Source organism: Rissa tridactyla, chromosome 6 (assembly GCF_028500815.1).
Source record: "Rissa tridactyla isolate bRisTri1 chromosome 6, bRisTri1.patW.cur.20221130, whole genome shotgun sequence".
NCBI lineage: Eukaryota > Metazoa > Chordata > Aves > Charadriiformes > Laridae > Rissa > Rissa tridactyla.
Genome location: NC_071471.1, coordinates 31,598,422 through 31,616,022, shown reverse-complemented (window position 1 = coordinate 31,616,022; position 17,601 = coordinate 31,598,422). Strand labels below are relative to the sequence as shown.

The 17,601-nt window shown below is 42.0% G+C and overlaps 1 protein-coding gene across 13 annotated transcripts in view; it reads right to left on the bottom strand.

Annotated features, from left to right (window-relative positions):
* MED12L (mediator complex subunit 12L) overlaps positions 1-17,601 on the bottom strand; it is a 195,811-nt gene that overhangs the window by 11,987 nt on the left and 166,223 nt on the right. For 12 of the 13 annotated variants that reach the window (XM_054205126.1, XM_054205121.1, XM_054205125.1 and 9 more), the window contains 8 exons: positions 14,835-14,946; positions 13,531-13,620; positions 11,700-11,809; positions 11,058-11,193; positions 10,384-10,545; positions 8,560-8,922; positions 7,405-7,561; positions 5,980-6,203 (listed from right to left, as the gene is read on the bottom strand). In XM_054205126.1, the coding sequence (XP_054061101.1) occupies positions 5,980-6,203; positions 7,405-7,561; positions 8,560-8,922; positions 10,384-10,545; positions 11,058-11,193; positions 11,700-11,809; positions 13,531-13,620; positions 14,835-14,946 (1,354 nt within the window). The remainder of the gene's footprint in view (positions 1-5,979; positions 6,204-7,404; positions 7,562-8,559; positions 8,923-10,383; positions 10,546-11,057; positions 11,194-11,699; positions 11,810-13,530; positions 13,621-14,834; positions 14,947-17,601) is intronic. The other variant, XM_054205131.1, reaches the window with a different exon arrangement.

The window sequence follows — 17,601 nt, the reverse complement described above, 5'->3', positions numbered from 1 at the left end:
GGTTCCTGTGGAGCAGTGCTCTGTGTGTTTTTCTTCTGTTTCTCTTGGTGACAGCTAACCTGGGGTGCCCAAGAATAAAATTTGTCTACTCATGCCCATGCAGTGCAGTGTCCCTGCAAAGCCAGTGGAAGTTGTATCAATGGAAATTGCATTAGGCCCTAATTTCATAAGAAAATCCTAAATAAGCAGCTGCACGATCCCAGCAACACACGGTGGGCAGAAAGTGAGTTTTGCCCACCCACCTTTTCCCTGCCATTTAAAGCGCACACAAGCAGCGGAGCTGGCAGGGTGGGACTCAAGAGCAGCACCCCGTACCGAAGGCACCGCTGCCCAGGCCAGGCAAGCACCACGAACAAACCCACGTATGAAACATAAGCAAAAAGCTGTTTGTTAGGTAGGGGACAGATCAATTTATTCCACATCAGCACACGGCCACCGAGCAAGCTCCCGTGTTACGAGCAAGCTCTGCATTCCTGAACAGTGGCAGCAGATGTTGGCAAATTCAAGGGGACTTCTCCTTCCGGGCATAATTTAGTAAAGAGTTAACTAAACATGCAAGCCAATTGCTGCAAGCCAGAACTGTGCATGCATGTCAAACAAAAACAAAACCAAAAAAAAGGCAGAAAAAACCTAAACACTCCTATACAATGCCGATGCAATGTTACAGTAATAACCACTGTTCCCTTTTTTCTATGCACCTTGAACTGAAGGAAAACCTACTGCTTTTTCCTGTTAAGGTATGTGGCCATAGCGTATTTGGAAGGAATTTTCTTTTCTAGGTGGTGCTGGGACTGGCAAAGGTGATTGTAGCAGCATAGCACTGTAGGCTGATTTTGACCAAAATCTGACCAAATCTGACTTTGAAAGTAGGTAATGAAACACTAACACTTATTTGGATAAGAAGCTGATGATAGATTTGAGAAACCTCACTGTGTACTTGCTGCATAACTAGGCGTGCCTAATTAACTGCAAATATGGTCTTCTATACCCTGATATGCCACCAGTAATAACAGGAATGACTGCACGGATATAAAATATGGACAACAGGGTAAGCAGCACAGCCTTTTTGCTTTGTCTTTCCAATTAGCACTTTTAACAACATTGCAGTTTCCCTAAGACAGGACAAAAGTCCTGCAAAGTAACTCTGAAACAGCTTTTCTAATTAATATCTAGAAAGCTTTCCAACACAGATATTGGGAATGAAACTTCTTGCCATCATTGCTTTTCCCTAGAAAACTAAGTTCTGTGAAGCATAATAATGTAACAGGTATGTGTTAGCTGTTACTTGTTTTGGAAGTAACAAAATATGGTTATTCTAATAAGCGCACATCCTGCCGTGGCTCAGGAATAGACCATCAGGCAGTATTATACTGTTGCGCTCAGGTGAGACAAGAAGTATTTTGGTATTCTGGACCCTAGAGCTCACGTGGAGCCAGGGGAGTCGACCCTCGCTGCCCGAGCTGAGCAGCATGACTGAATCCTCCAGCAGCAGGAACAGGCCCACCCAGGAATGGCTGGAAGTGCTGGTGGCCAAGAAGGACGTGTGGTCCACCCCTTACCGCTCATCAGACACGGCAGTCACCGCCACCCCGCCTGCCACAGCCCACGGCAGCAGAGAGGAGCAGCCCCAGCCGCCGGTGGGGAGACAAGGGCAGAACGGGAACACGCCAGCCAGGCTTAGATGGACATGGCATCGGACATACCTTGCAGCAACTCTAATTTTTCACAGTGAGAAACACAACAGAAGAGGGAAAAATTGATCAATAATGCAGTTGTTGGAAATATTTGTAAGAAAAAAAAATACTCTATGTGTGCAAGTGTATTCACAGCCTTCCCACATGCAGCCACTGCACTACCTAGGTGAGAGGAGTGCCAAAGCGTACCATTCTCATCAAAAGCAAAGTGTGCAGCCTGTGTGTTAAAAGAAATGCATGTTTGTGCAAAATAAAAAATAAAGAGAAGTTCACAGTCTCAGAGTGGTTACCATTATGTTGTCAAAGCCATCCTGAAGGGATACAGCAGTGCTACAGACATCCTAAAGGAAAAGGACAGGCAAGAAAATAGCAAACAATACAAAGAATCGACACAATTAGGCTTGGATTGTTAGTGAAGCGGTACAGCACCTTTACAGAGCACACCTGTATGTACTCGAAGAATGCTGGTGTTTAGGAATGCTAACAAGGTCCTTTTAGATGTTTTTTATGCTAGTGAACCTCAGCACTTTTGTGAAATTTATGAACAGAAACTCTAAACGTGGAAAGGACTCCTTACCATCCACGGCAGCCTACTTATTCTATACATAATACTTAAATTTTTTTAACAAGTCATAGTTCTTAAAGACCTTGCACCACAGCTATTCGTTTTCAAGAGCACAGCAAGTACGGCACAGCGCTAAGGAGCAGGGTCCTCCTGGACTGATTTTACAGGACTCCCCACACCAGTGCCAGTGATTTCAAGCTGAGCAGGTAATTTCGCTCTGCAGCTGCAGAAACATAAAAACCAAAGAAGAAACCTTCCTTATTTAAGCTCTACATAACAAATGACACCACACGCTAGCAATGCTTCCAAATCACCTTGCTCCTAAAGTTTCAAATACCACCTTCAGGCTTGTACACTGCCACAGCATTTCCTAGTATAAATCCACGACGGCAGGAAGAACTACCACAAGTTGCCCAGGACACGCTTCTGAGCCGGAGCGCCACACATGCAGGCAGGTGTCCCACGGGGGCAGCCCCGGGTGCCAGAGAGCACACAAAACTCCAGTGCCACTGGGACCTCGGAGGGGTTTCCCTGCTGTCAGTGTTGCCAGCACATGCGGAGACAACAAGCAAAGCAGACAGGGCAGCCTGGTGAATTGTTCATTTGTTTCATTACAGTAAAAGTTTTCAAGTATCAGGCTGAATGAATCTTCTCAAACATCCAGTAGGGCAAAATATCAGAACCAGAGAGAAGACACTGTGTCTATCTGGGGTGCTCCCCGGCACACCGCAAAGGACCTGGCTGTGCACGCCACTGTGGAAGTAACTGTGAAACAAAGGCCAGGTTGGATGGCTCTGGTTTGACTTGGTTTACATCAGTTTAACTTATACTGACTTATTGCAGAAATAAAAACATGGCTGATACAGAACCACTGACTGATGAACATCCAAAACCTGTCCTACGTTAGCTAAAACATGCATCTGAACCTATCCTGTTGGATTTTAATGCAACTTTTACATTGTAAAAGTTTAATCCACATTTTATGAAAAAGTTCATCACAGACATCTTATTAATCTTACTTAGGCATGTATTCACGCCTTTGTGGTGAATTTATTCTCCTCACTGACAACCTCTCTATGCAGCACTTCGGGGCAGAAGTTAACTGTTGTTCTAAACACCTCAGATACTGTCCTTGCTTGAAACCAAAAGGTTTCCCTTTGCAACATCTTTTGTCTTCTAAATGTGATAGTGTTAAACAAGAGCATTTCTTAAATGCGAGAATAACGCGTTATTTTAAATCTTCACTTTTAGATCCACCTAGTCACAAGTAGTGAACATCATTTGTTTACTCAGGGCTCTTATTTAAGCCTGTATTCTCCTATAGTAATTGAAAGCCAGTTGGACTAACACTAAAATAGTGTGATATTGCCTAATGTAAGAAATACTACAGGGTTTCTATTAAATAGGAAGCGGTGTCTCACTGTAGAGCCCAGTACCCTGATATTTAGGGTACCTGATCCTTGTAGTGCCTATAGGACACCAATGGGAGATCAAATATCCACTGTATCACTGATATTACAAAACGCACATCCACAGCTTTTTGGGGCTGCTTTTTTTTTTTTTTAAGGTAGATGGTAGCTCACATACAGGGAAACCCTAGTTTCACAATTACAAACAGCCACATATAAAACTATTGTAGCCCATCAGCAATTTAAGCACTATAGAGGGTTTTGCATGCATCATAGCAGAGAGACTGACAGAGGGATGAGAAGGATAATGAAGGAGCTACAACAAAAATAAAGACAGTGTGGGAGAAATTATGAGGATACTTGCTGAAAATTTGGACTGTTTTGAGCAAAGAGGGTACATCACAGAGTCTGAAGGCTAGATAGCATAAAGGCAATAATAGGCATAAATGCATATACTGCAATGAGGGTAAGAATGGGTATGGAAGGACTTTATCAAAATAAAGGTGAGAAGTTATTGGTTTTATCACCAACTACTATACACATATTACAGATTAACTGGGACCCAAAAATCAATTTTCTATTCTTACACTATTAAGTCAAAAGCAGCCCATCTGAAGCCTATTCTGAAAACTAGCTCAGGCTCCAAAAGCTGTTGCAGAACAGCCGTGTGCAGTTTGGCACACAGCAGCTGCACTCTGCAAAAATGTTAGGAGAAGAAATACCAGCTATTTCTAGAGAACATGGGCATCTGGATGAACGTTGCCTTCTGGATGCGGGGAAGGCTGTGGATGTTGTCTGTCTGGACTTTGCTAAGACCTTTGACACCGTCCCCCACAGCATTCTCCTGGAGAAGCTGGTGAATCATGGCATAGACAAGTGTACTCTTCGCTGGGTTAAAAACTGGCTGGATGACCGTGCCCAGAGAGTTGTGATTAATGGGGTGAAATCCTCATGGCAGCCGGTCACCAGTGGTGTCCCTCAGGGCTCAGTTTTGGGGCCAGTTTTGTTTAATATCTTTATCGGTGACCTGGATGAGGGGATTGAGTGCACCCTCAGTAAGTTTGCAGATGACACCAAACTAGGTGGGAGTGTTGATCTGCTTGAGGGTAGGAAGGCTCTACAGAGGGACCTGGACAGGCTGGATCGATGGGCCAAGGCCAACTGTATGAGGTTTAATAAGGCCAAGTGCCGGGTCCTGCATTTCAGTCACAACAATCCCAAGCAACACTCCAGGCTTGGGGAAGAGTGGCTGGAAAGCTGCCCAGCAGAAAAGGACCTGGAGGTGCTGGTGGACGGCCAGCTTAACATGAGCCGGCAGTGTGCCCAGGTGGCCAAGAAGGCCAACAGCATTCTGGCTTGTATCAGGAACAGCATGGCCAGCAGGAGCAGGGAAGTGATGGTGCCTCTGTACTCTGCACTGGTGAGGCCTCACCTCGAGTACTGTGTTCAGTTCTGGGCCCCTCTGTACAAGAGGGACATTGAAGCGCTGGAGCGTGTCCAGAGGAGAGCTGCCAGGCTGGTGAGGGGTCTGGAGACCAGGTCATATGAGGAGAGGCTGAGGGAGCTGGGCATGTTTAGCTTGGAGAGGGGAGACCTCATTGCCCTCTACAGCTACCTGAAAGGAGGTTGGAGAGAGGAGGATGTTGGCCTCTTCTCCTGCGTGAATCATGACAGGACCAGAGGAAATGGTCTGAAGTTGCGGCAGGGGAGGTTTAGATTAGACATTAGGAAGAATTACTTTACTGAAAGAGTGGTCAGGCACTGGAACAGCCTGCCCAGGGAGGTGGTTGAGTCACCATCCCTAGAGGTGTTTAAGAAACATCTAGATTTGACACTTCAGGGCATGCTTGTAGGTTGTTTGGTTGGACTCGATGATCTCAAAGGTCCTTTCCAACCATGAAGATTCTATGATTCTATGATCTGTGTGCAGGTGTGCATGGAAATAGCTCCTGAGGGACTTCCTGGATATTTAATTGTGAAAAGCATTGCTGTGCCTCTGCTGCTTACTTGCAGTTTGGTGATACATAGCACCATGAAATTCCGCTATGAAAGCCCCTGTGACACAACAGTGAACAAGAATATCATCAAGAAACAGAAGCAAAACCCGATTTTATGAAACACAGGAAAAATAGAAGGGGCTAAGAGACCACAGGGCAAATTAAGTTTAAAAGCAGATGATCCTGTCTAAGGGGAATTATTGCAATTGTAAACATTAGCTGGCTCTCCACTCCGTAAACCTACACAGGGCAAGTAGCCCCAGTGGAAGGCAAAACCACCATGGTGCTGTTCAAACTTGAGTATTTGGACAAACCTGTTGGAGAGACCGTGACTGGGCTTGCTGCCTGAGGAGCCGCTGCTGCTGCTGCTGCTGCTCTTGCTGCAGGAGTTTCATCTGGAGCAACTGCTGCTGAGGTGTGATTGCATGGATAGAGGGGGGCTGCATCATGGTGCCAGAGCGCCGCTGCAGCATGTTCGACAGGGCTTGCTTCGTATTAGTTGGAACAAAGGAGCCTGTCGGATCCAGCCTGGAACCACCTAAAAAACACCAAAACCACAAATGCGTTCTCTGCCTTCCATAAGAGCATTGTTGGTACAGATCACTGCTAATTCATCGGCTCCTATTTGGTTAGCTCTACTATAACAATAATGAATTTATCTCTGTAAAGGCAGACAGTGAAATGGATTAAACCAGATTTCTGGCCTGAAAAATTAAATGGGGAAAATAACTTTGAAGACTACTGCTTGTACACGAGAACGAAAAGTAAAAAGGCTAATGGATATTGCATGCTCTATGTCACATAAAATATATGACTACTACTGATGAACAAAAGTTGCACGTCAGATCAAAAGCATAATATGAACAGCTTATTATGTAAAGCCAATTTTATAATGAGATGGCAGTGATTTAGGCACTCTAGGCTATTTGATAAAAATCATGTATCTATATGTCAGACTTATGAAGGTAATCTTATACATTTGCTTTTAAGATCAGCATTTCCTTAAACTTTTTAGCCACTGTCTGGTATATTCTGAAGACTTTTACACACTTAAAATACCGATCTAGTGGTATTTGGAGCATCAGGAAAAAAAAAAACAAAAACAAAAACAAAACAAACTTTAACATTTATAACTGGAATCAAACTTCTAAACTTCTCCTGCATAATATCCGAAAAGGACACTACAGTATTTCTCAAATCATCATAAACTGCTGCCCCCTAGAGCAAGCAAATACCTACGTTAAGCTGTGTACACATTAACTGGAAAAAACTAAACAATTCTACAAAAAAATTAATCACATATCACAAACGATGAAAAAAAAGTGAGACCATGGATTTGTTTGTTCCATCTAGCAGATGTTAAAGTAGCCACCATGGTTCTTGGTATGAATCATAGAAGAAATAACCCAAAGGTCATTTGTTCCTTTTAATCATCCCTCTCCTATTTAACTCCTTGTTGAATTTCTATCAGCTTTCTTATACCATCACCACAAATCCCGGAGCAGGTAATTTTTGCTCATCTACCAAAAAAGTTTAATAGCTGAAGAGATACACACCTACAACTGATAACAGAAAGCCCTTCAAAAAAAAGGGCTAACTAAAGGAATAAAATAAATGGCATCAGCAGACACAACCTGCTTCGGAGAAAGTTCGAGACAAAACATGGTTCTAAGTAGTCAATTTTTATCATATACCAAATAATAAAGCCTCATGTCTGTGAATTCAAAGCTTACACGTACCTGGTGGGAGGGGCTGGTTCTGCACAAAGAAGCCGGGCTGCGGCGGCTGTCCCATGATGTTGTAACCCCACAAGGCAGACTGAGGATGGTGCATCATTTGAGAGGAAATTGGTGAATAAGTGGGAGGCACTCTATATAAGTTATTCTGTGGATATTCCTTAAAATATACAGCAAAAGTGAATGTTACTGACATTCATACCTTACTAACTCATAAATAATGCCAATTTTCCTACTAAATTATTAAAAGACAGAGACAGGTCCCATTGTCATTTGCAATGATGTAAAAAATAGATTAAGTCTCAGGCTGCCCACAGGTAATTAACACTAACGACTTCATAGACACACCATCCATTTTTACCTTATTAGCAAGTTTTTTCTGCAGGTTATAATTAGGTATAGCACAAGGACAGCTTACTGTATCAGTATATAACTAACAGGAGGAACTTAACTGAAATATCAAAAAGGCCAGAGAATGATCTTAAACAAACCCGGTGGATGCTGACAGAACACTATCATGTCTACAATACATACAACTACACTGGCAGCAGTGTGAAGAGGATGTAAACCCGCAGAATGCTGCTATTGTAAATCTACCTTATTATTTGGGTGGTGCCAGGCATGCTTTCCAAACCCTTGCTCCAAGGGATTCTTCAGCTTAGGAACACACAGCTCAAAAACCATTAAAACCAAACGGGAAAGTGTCTCAGAAACCAGAACAAACCGCACAGTAAAACAGTTTATCTATGTGAAAGAGCTTCCTTCAAATTGTTTTCCATTTGAATAGGACCTGGGTTTGAACTAACGTTTGCTCTCAACATAATTTGAACAGGAGGAATTTTAGAAATTAATACAAACAGTAACAGCTGTACTTTACATCGAACAGGAGAAAGCATATATGGAAACCGGAATAATATTTAGGTAGTAAGATCCAGTCTAGCATATTTTATATAGTGTGTACGGTCCTAAACACAGTACATTGCTCTACTCTCAGCTCTAATTGATAGAAATCCACCCTCCTTCTGACCACCTCCATTCAATCCCTTTATTAGGAGTTGCTCCTCCAGGTGCAGACCAGTTTCTGAAGGTAGCTAAGAAACCACCATGCAGCACCAGATGCTTTGGCGAGATGTTTTGTGCGGGGCACCAACTACTTACATCAGCCCTTGAGCTTGATTTTGACTTTCGCTTCCTGCCTTTTGTCTTCTTCTCGTCGTCTGTGGCAAGTTTTCCCTGATCTGAGAGCTCTCCTGACTTTCTTTCTGGTTCCTGAGAGACAGGTGTGATGGGCTCTTCCTCCTCCTCCTCTGGAGGAAGGGGCAAGGGCTCGAGGTAGTAACTCCGTGGCTTGGGTTTGGTGTGTGTGTGGTACAGGAGGAGATGCTGCTGCTCCTCATATTTTATCACTTTCCTGTCAACACGAACGGTACCAAACCATGCCCAGGAGAGAGGAGCAGGATTTTTGTGACCTTCAAATAAATCCCAAGGGGACACCTTTTGTTTTGTTGAAACCTGAAGACCCTGTTTCAGAATAAAAGTTAGTATTTTAAGGAAATTGAACACTAGAGCAGACTGCTTGCTTTTGTATATCATTATTTGACTCAGAAAAATCCAGTAAGGCTTTTTTCCTCTCCATAAAATGCACCAAATGCATACTGGTGGGATTTTAACCTCTATCCAAGGCTGCTACTATATAAACGCAATTATATTTTTATAGTACCATTTGCATATAGCTACGATAGAAATCTCAAGCCCCACGTCTCATATTTTGGAGGAAAAGTCAAATATTTATCAAAAATTGCTAATCTGAGAATACCCTTGCTAAAAGTTTACATATTCAAATAAGGGGAAAAAGCCTAAGCACTATATCACAAAAAATGCCCACCCAGTCTGGAGAATAAAAAGCTCTATGGTAAGCTCTACCCTTCTCTTTTAAATACATTGGTTTTTTTTAAATTATGCATCCCTTCATATTCACAAAAAACCCAAAAAAACCTAATACACTTTCCCGTCCCGCTTTTCCCCCCGTCTTTTGTAAGCAGGATCACCCTCCATCTTCCTCCCACCATGTAACGTATCAAAAGCTTCCCGGGTCAAATGAGCTCTCAAACGTTGGATTCTGCTTGAAAAGCAAATACTTTTGTAAGAGTTTCTGCTGTTCAACTCCAAGTCAAATGTAATTTCCTTTTTGGCAACTTTTGTGGAGTTGGCTGACATCAGTCAAGACCCTATATTGCAAGATTGAGCAAGCTTATGTCAACGCTCATCACATTAGCAGTTGCAAACTGACCATGTACTCTGCGGATTTAACAGCAAACACGGTAACTGAATTTTAAACAAACCAGAAAGTGAAAGGTTACCCCAAGTTTTGGATTTATACGAATGGCATAAAACTGTTTCCATTAAAGACGTATATATGTATATCTAAAGTTCTGAGACTATCTGAAAGCATCAGTGAATCATCAGGGAGAGGAGGACGGAATCGCCACCTGTGCTGCTGCAGGGCTGGTGATGCTGGTGCATGGTCCAAGGCACACTAGGCTGCTCGAACCATTCGGCTGGGGTTTAACAGCTCCCTGCGTGCCTCTCTAAACCCGCGCCAGGTTTCACGCTCTGCCTGAGAATTTTCACGCGGATCATGCAAACCAAAACTGTACAAGAATATTTGGAACAGAAATACATTTGATACCAAAAATCGTCATTTGCAACGATTTTTAAAGGTTTTATTCTACAAGCCCAGCATTCCTCACTTTCAGCATCATTGCTCATAGGAAGGTTCCTGTTTACAAGAGGTTGCATTGCTGTGACTGAAGCTTTTGCAATGACTGAGTGCATTAGAAAGCTGTATGACAGGAGATGTACAATGCTTTTACGGTACTGCACATAAACTCATGCACTGTACAAGCTGTATCTGTTTGCTTGAATTTCCTATGCCTCAAAAATCATGGAACAACTGAGATGAAAGCAAACATATACTCTTGCCTGTTTCTTATCAATGGAGTCAAATCCTGCAATTTTGTTCCCCTTGGTGTCGATCAAGGATCCCATTGGCTCACAAGTAATAATATCACACGTCTGCTTTGGCAAAGGGAGCAGCTGGCGAACCTTGTCAATGCTTTCTGACCGCTTGTCTCCCAGCTCTTTCTAGAGAATAAATACATCAATCAATCAAACAGAAAGCAGGGGGAAAAAGGAAGAGAAACATCACACTGCTTTCACTATTAGAAAATGTCCAGTTTCTGGATGAATCACTTCCTTCTATTTTTACTAAATTTAAACAAGTGGCTTCGCAAGGTTTTTTGTTTTGTTTTTTAAGAATGCAAGTTATCTTTTCCTCTATTGTTAGAACAGAACGTAGAAAATATCTAATACAAATTAAATACAAATTTAGTGTCTCAAACATGAATACAAGTAGTCAAGCGTCTTGCAGGGTCCTTAACTGCAATTTAATACGAAGAAAATATTAGAAGTCTGCCTTCCCACCCCCAAATTCCTGTATTTTTATTTTCTTCTTTTGCTCCTTGTTGTCACTAGTGCTGTTTCAGTCTCCCCTCTTTTCCAAGAGGCCTTCCCAGAACTAGAAATGACAGGATTAAGAGACAAGCACACAAAGTGATTTAAAAGAAATGCTGAAAACTACAAGATACAGTACTTACTTTTAATTTTTTCACCAAATTCATGTAAGCCCTTTTGTTTTCCTCAGGCCCTCCTTGGGAAGCATTTGACAAGTCCGAGGCAAGCGTCCCGTTGATGAGGACACCCAGCATATCGAGCACAGTTGTGAACAATTCACTGAGAGTAAAGACAAGTATTACCCTGAGGAACTACGGATTGCTAAGAGATCCAGGGACAGTTATTCACGGCAAAGGCCACAAACGCAGCTTTTTAGACAAGCTGGGGTTTTCAGAGCTCTATGCATACCTACACACCTCACAGCTTGCATGTGTAAGCCCCGGTGTATACATGCAGGGGGTCTGTCGAGACGTACACACAAATCTTATTATAAACTCCAGCTCAGAGGTGCAGACAGCACAAACTGCTAACAGAGAATCATGAGGAATTACAGGCTCCCACTGAGGAAAGCACTCAGGTACATGCTTGTTAAGGAAGAGTGTAAATAGCGGCTCCAGTGCTTTCCAAAATAAGGTGCTCCCTAACCAAGACCGGCACTAGGCGTTTAAGTTGCACTCAAGCAGTAACAGGGTAACAGTAAGAAAAATATAACAATAACATACATGCAATCTAAACTTAAAAGCACTAAGAACATGAATTAGCTTGTTTAATTAGCATAGACATACTTGTTGGTCTGCATATCAACAGTTCCTGAAGTGATTATCTGGAGGAGCAGAAGTGCCCAGTCTGTGGTCCACTGGGTACTCCTCTGCACGGTATCAAACATGCCACCTACCTGCAAAATAATACAGCAGATACATGTATCTCACAGAGGAACGCTTCCCCTATCATATGGATTACTTATGCATAAAACTGCTATCCAGTCCCGCGAGTTCTTGTGTGCTGAATGCCATCTTGAAGTGCTGACTTAAAATAACTTTTCCTTCCCACCCCATGCTCCCAGCAAAAAGCTCCTCCTAAGAAAGAACTACAGAAAAGCAAAATACTTTTACGCTGCTCCTTCAGTTTCATATCTTCACTTTCACGTTTGATGCAAAAAACTGAAGTCAGGGAAAAAATTTTCAGAACTGAAAAGGTACTGAATTAAAACTTTATAGGAATCACCTTCCTCGCACACCCAAAAATCAACAATAATATCCAGTGCAGAAAGAAAAAATCTGAAGAACAATATAGCATTGACTGAAAATGAAAACTGCTAAATGATATATTTTACCCTATGAACAACTTTTCACTATTTCTACCAGCATCGTATGATACCGTAAAATATGCCTTGGCTTTGAGAAGGAGCCAACTCATCCTCCAAAGGACCAAACTGCAATAACACAAGATACCTGCTCAGGTTGCAAGCCTGATTACCAAATGGTCAGACTGAAGTCCAAATCCCAAATGTAAAAGGTACAACAACTCTAGCTAACAAAAGCACAGCTGGCTCAAGTCCCCTTGGCCTGAACCAGTGGCAGTGTAAGGCTGCGGTTACCCCTCTAGTTGCAAAACTGCGTTTAAGCAGCTTCTGCAGAAATGGGAAGAGAACAGTGCTGCAGTATTACTCCTGCCTTGGTCCTCACTCACTTGGCCTTACATGAAGTCTCCACACATCTGTGCACTCTGCTAAACAAGCCGCAGTGGTCCTGACATCTGGTACAGAGGTTTCAAGAGATGTGGAACGTTGGAGACCTTGATGAAAACTTTCTATGTTGATTAATACATGTAACCAAGAAGCAGCAACGGAAATTGCACATGTAAGTTAAACAGACAAATGTTACACTCCTCAAGAGTTCTGAAAGTCTCAACTATATTGACTGCCTAATTCCATAAAATCCTCGCTTACTACCTGGGGACAAACCATGAGTGGACAACAGCTTTGAATGTCCACAAAAAGATAATACGTTTCTGAAGTTCCAGCGACACTGAAAGGAAGAAAGCAGCACAAAAGTAAGGCAGGAATAAGGTATAGGCTGTCCTTCCTGTTCGTTTTGTGTCCAAACATTATGGCCAGGAGGCATCAGCTGAAACAAGAGATGGGAAGAGCAGAGACTAAGACCAATGGAGAAGAGACCCCCTTGTGTCAGGGTAGAGGGGACACTAACAGCCCTTGCTGTCCCTGGCCAGCCCCACCTGGGGCTACCCCCAGCCTTGGCCCTGGCCCAGGAGCCGCAGGTCAGGAGCCTCAGCCTGTCCCCATGGCCCTGCCTGGCCATGCCAGGGCTGCATCTGACCTTGGCTCCCCTGATCCTGAAGCTCAGGATCAGGCCGGGCCTGATCCGGAGCCACCTGCCATGGGCTGACGTCATGGCGTGGGCTCATGTCATGGCGTGGGCTCAGCCTGTCTCCATCCCAGTGGAGGCACCTGATGCCTGCAGCTGGGGGCTGCCAGCTCTCAGGGAGCCCCGGCCCCTGCGGTGCCCTGACACAGTGCTTCTTGCTCCCTACCACTTACTCCAGAGTAGCTGTTACATCTTTTTATAACATCAGGATAACCACATAAGTTTTTCTTACCAAGTTGAGACGAAGTTGTAGGGCTTCATGCATCATTTGCCTAGCTTTAACATCGTCCTGGTACCGCTCTTCCCTCCAGTTACTAAGGATCTGAAACAAAGCATTTCATTACGGTTGTTTTCTACCCATAAAGGAATGTTCTGCCTTTGAAGTTTAAGTATTTGTGACCGTTATCTATAAGGAATCATAAAAGATTATTAACCTTTTTATCCTCATGCCTTTAAGGCTTAGAGCAGATTAAGCAAACTAGTGGGGGGAAAAATTAATTTTTAAAGAGCTGATACTCTGCTATCAATAGTGTGACTAGATCTTCCTGTTGTAGCAAAAAGAAAATAAACAGCTTCGTTATGCATTTGTTAGAAATATTGTTTCAAACACCCTATTTAACTGTTCACCACAGATAAGTAAATAGATCTCTTGCACTGGATGCAGCTTCCCAACAGGATCTGGTGGGGTCTCTGGATGAGAAATGACCAGAACCTTAGGGCACCTGGACCAGTTGCATTTCAGGGGAGAACTGATACAGCCAAAGGAAAGCCCAAGTATCAGAAACACCAGGTGAAAATACATCAAAGGAATGAATTTAACTAGGATGCGGACCTATGTCATAGCCTGGACCTGAGCTGAGAGGCAATATGAGAAAGTAACAGCTCTATGGGTATCGATTTTCACTGTCACAGTAATTCATAGAAATCAAAGACAGAAAAAAGGAAACATGCACCCACTACACTGGGCACTGTAAATATTCATTTTAAAGACAGTCTTAAGGAGCTACTGTAGGCTACAGCATGAACCAGATGGGAGCAGGAAGTCAGGAAGTCTGGAGAATCAGCAGAGGTTGTGAGTAAGCACAAGTGATCCAAAAGAAGAGCTGTAGGCAATGGGCCAGTTTGGGACTAGCAATAATGTTTTTTAAAATATGAAAAACTCTTAATCTGTACAAGCTGGAGAAGAAGGGTTTTCCTAAAGAAGAAAAGTTCCAAACTTACAAAAAAACTTTTTATGATCAAGCTATAGACTGAGAAGACTGTTCCTCTCAGGACAAACATCTTTTATTGCTTTTCCTGGTAAGAACTGAAATCAGACTCAAGTTCATTATATTTCTCTGTAACACTTCTAGAAAAGAAACATGTATTCACTCTCAAAAAGGAACAGACACCTCCCCATTCTTTCTTCCTTGGACTTTTCCTTTTGGCGTGCCATTGCACTGTAATTTTCCTGCTTTTACACCATCATATACACATAAAACTGATGACACATAAAACATCTAACGAAGGGTGCTCATGGTTATGTGCTTGTTTTACCTGATTAACTTGATTCTGCAGTGATGTTAGAAGCCCTTCCCGTTGCTCATCCTGTCCCTTAAGGCAAGTAAGTACCAATGAAAGGAAAGGTTGCTGACTCAAAAGAGACATGCTTTAAGAGAGGCAAACACAGAAGTCAATTAGTAAAGTTATTTTGATACTTCCCATCCTCACTCCCCTCCTTGTTTTGTCTACCTTTTTTTTTCCTGGAAGTGGCATTGCCTGCATCTATGTCTGTTTCTGTTTTAGTACATTAGAGTCTTGCCAGGCAAATCAAAGATCATGCACATAAGAAGGCAGAGCACCAGCCAGTATAAAGGCACATGTCATTATCATGCATGTCATTACTGAGAACCCACCTAGCTTGGGGCACTGAATGACCAAGAATTGCATGGACACTTGAGGGCCTGACTCAGAAACAGAACATGTTATTTTAAGATTACTTTGATTAACCAGGAATATAATTTTTGTGGAGATTAGGCGGCTAAACTTTCTAATCCATGTTAATGGTCTGAAGTGAATGTCAAGAAGTTTCCCCTACAAGCACTGATTAGAATGACAGCTGCCTAAATTCCACTAAAATTCAAACATGGGCTTAGTGTAAGTAAACTAACATGCAGCTGCAGCTGGCTGTAGGATATGCTGTACCAGTGCAAGGGCTTTCAGATATTTTTATTTGTATTTTTTTAGATTAATGTGTATCCATTACAGACATAAAATTAAGACAAACTGAAAGAAATACATGAAGATGAATTTGGAAGTACAACATGTGAAGTAGAAGAGAAGTTAAAAATGCCAGCAAAGGGATTTGAGTAACAGCTCATGCAATGATTTTTGCAGATTTAGGTATATAAGCTCCTTGAAAATTACATGCATCCATAAACACAATATAGATACATATCCACACATACACATGTGTATTTATTAGAAGTATTCATTTCAACAGCTATTTTCATTTGGCATTTAACTTGACTTCAACAATTCAGGTGACAATTAGTATAAAGGAATGGCAAAATCCAAAGCTCCCATGAAAGGAGCAAAAGAGAAAGTCTGCATTTTCAAAAGTCATGTTAAACAGTGATTTCTCCAATTTTAGTAACAAAATGGTAGGAACGCATTTTCATTTTCTCATTAATGTCCATAAGAAAATTTTACAGTTTCCAAGACAGTCATTACTGCAGTTGCTATCCCTGCTACAGAAAGGAGAGTTTGAAGAAAGAAAAAGGGAACTTATATATGTTATATAAGATTTCATACTTTCCCATAGTATCATCGGTTTTGTCACTCACAGGGTAGTAAAGTTTGTTTTCGATCAAGAAGAGACTGAAAAGCTTCAAAAAGCATGCACAGAAGTAATTTATTGCTACAACTAGAGAAACTTGGTAAATGTTTTTACTTCTATGCATAGGAACCACTGTGGAGGATGGGTTTGACAGTTTCTATAGGCATTTTATTTGGACTTTGAGAAGCTTGGTTTAAATTTCCTACACTAGAGCTCTCCTGTAGGAAAAGAAATGGAAGACAGAGAGAGGTTCCATATTCCCTTCTACTGATGCAAGCAGCAAGACAGCCAGTGCGTAATGGAAAAGTGCTGAAATGCTCAGAAACACCTAACAAAGAGGTCCGGAAAGCAAGATGTCTTGATGTCTTTTTTTATCTAACAGACCAAGCATGTATTACAAATGAATTAGAAGAACAATGAAGAGATGGATTCCTAAAGCTAATACAAAGCATACTTAACTGAAAAACCGAACATGGCAAACAGAACTTCTGTAGGTCGATATATCACATAAGCAGCTTATTAAAGAAACAGCCCAGATGAACTAGGAGGATCCAGCACAACAGAGACTAATGGGCATACTGCAATTATGATGGAAAGAAAAAAAATTAAATCTTCTAACCTTAAAGCGAAAATAAGCTAGGTGGAAGGGGCAGGAAAACAGCAGTAGATTTGAAAGGCTCCATAACTCTCATGACAACCACAAGTCAAAACTAACTAGTACACGCAACACAGGTTTACAAGAGTATTACAAAGTGGCAAAGCCCAATTATTGGTCCCACGCGCAGGGACAGTATACTGCACGAACAACATTGCAGGTGATCAAAAAGACAATGCATACTAGTAACACATAAGAAGAAGAAACTTATGGTGGGACCATACACAACGATCAAATACCATAAGCTTTTATGTGAATTTATTTGAACAACTGTACTTTGGAAGAGCTTCACAAAAAGAAAGATGGTTGGTATTTGAACTTAAGAGGCCTTTTTGTGTATAGTATTCGATATAATTTCTATCATACCTCTAAGAAAGTACGAAGAAATTATAGGCACTGTGGAAGAGTATTTTACTAATGGAAAATCAATAACCAATAAGTCATTAAAATTCTAATGCGCTTGGAAAGTTAGAGATGAGCTTAAGCTTAATCCCAACAAGAATTAAGTGATACCTTATGACACTTATGGGATCTTAATGGCAAGAAAAGTGGCCTACTGCCATAGAAAGGAAGAGACAACAAGCCCACTGACTGTTCTTTTAAATCTCTAACATTTCCCATCACCAAGCTGCAGAATCACCACTGGAAGATGTGGTAAAAAGCTTTCACATTTCTTCCTCTGAAACCAATGATATTTCTTCAGATTAAACAAAACCCTGTTTGGGGTTGATAACCGTTTGCTCCACAAAAATGAAGTTTTTGTGAAGCCAAAATCCAGTCCTCAGTATACTCCTCTCAAAAACACCTTTCAGCTCTCTGTACAGGGATCT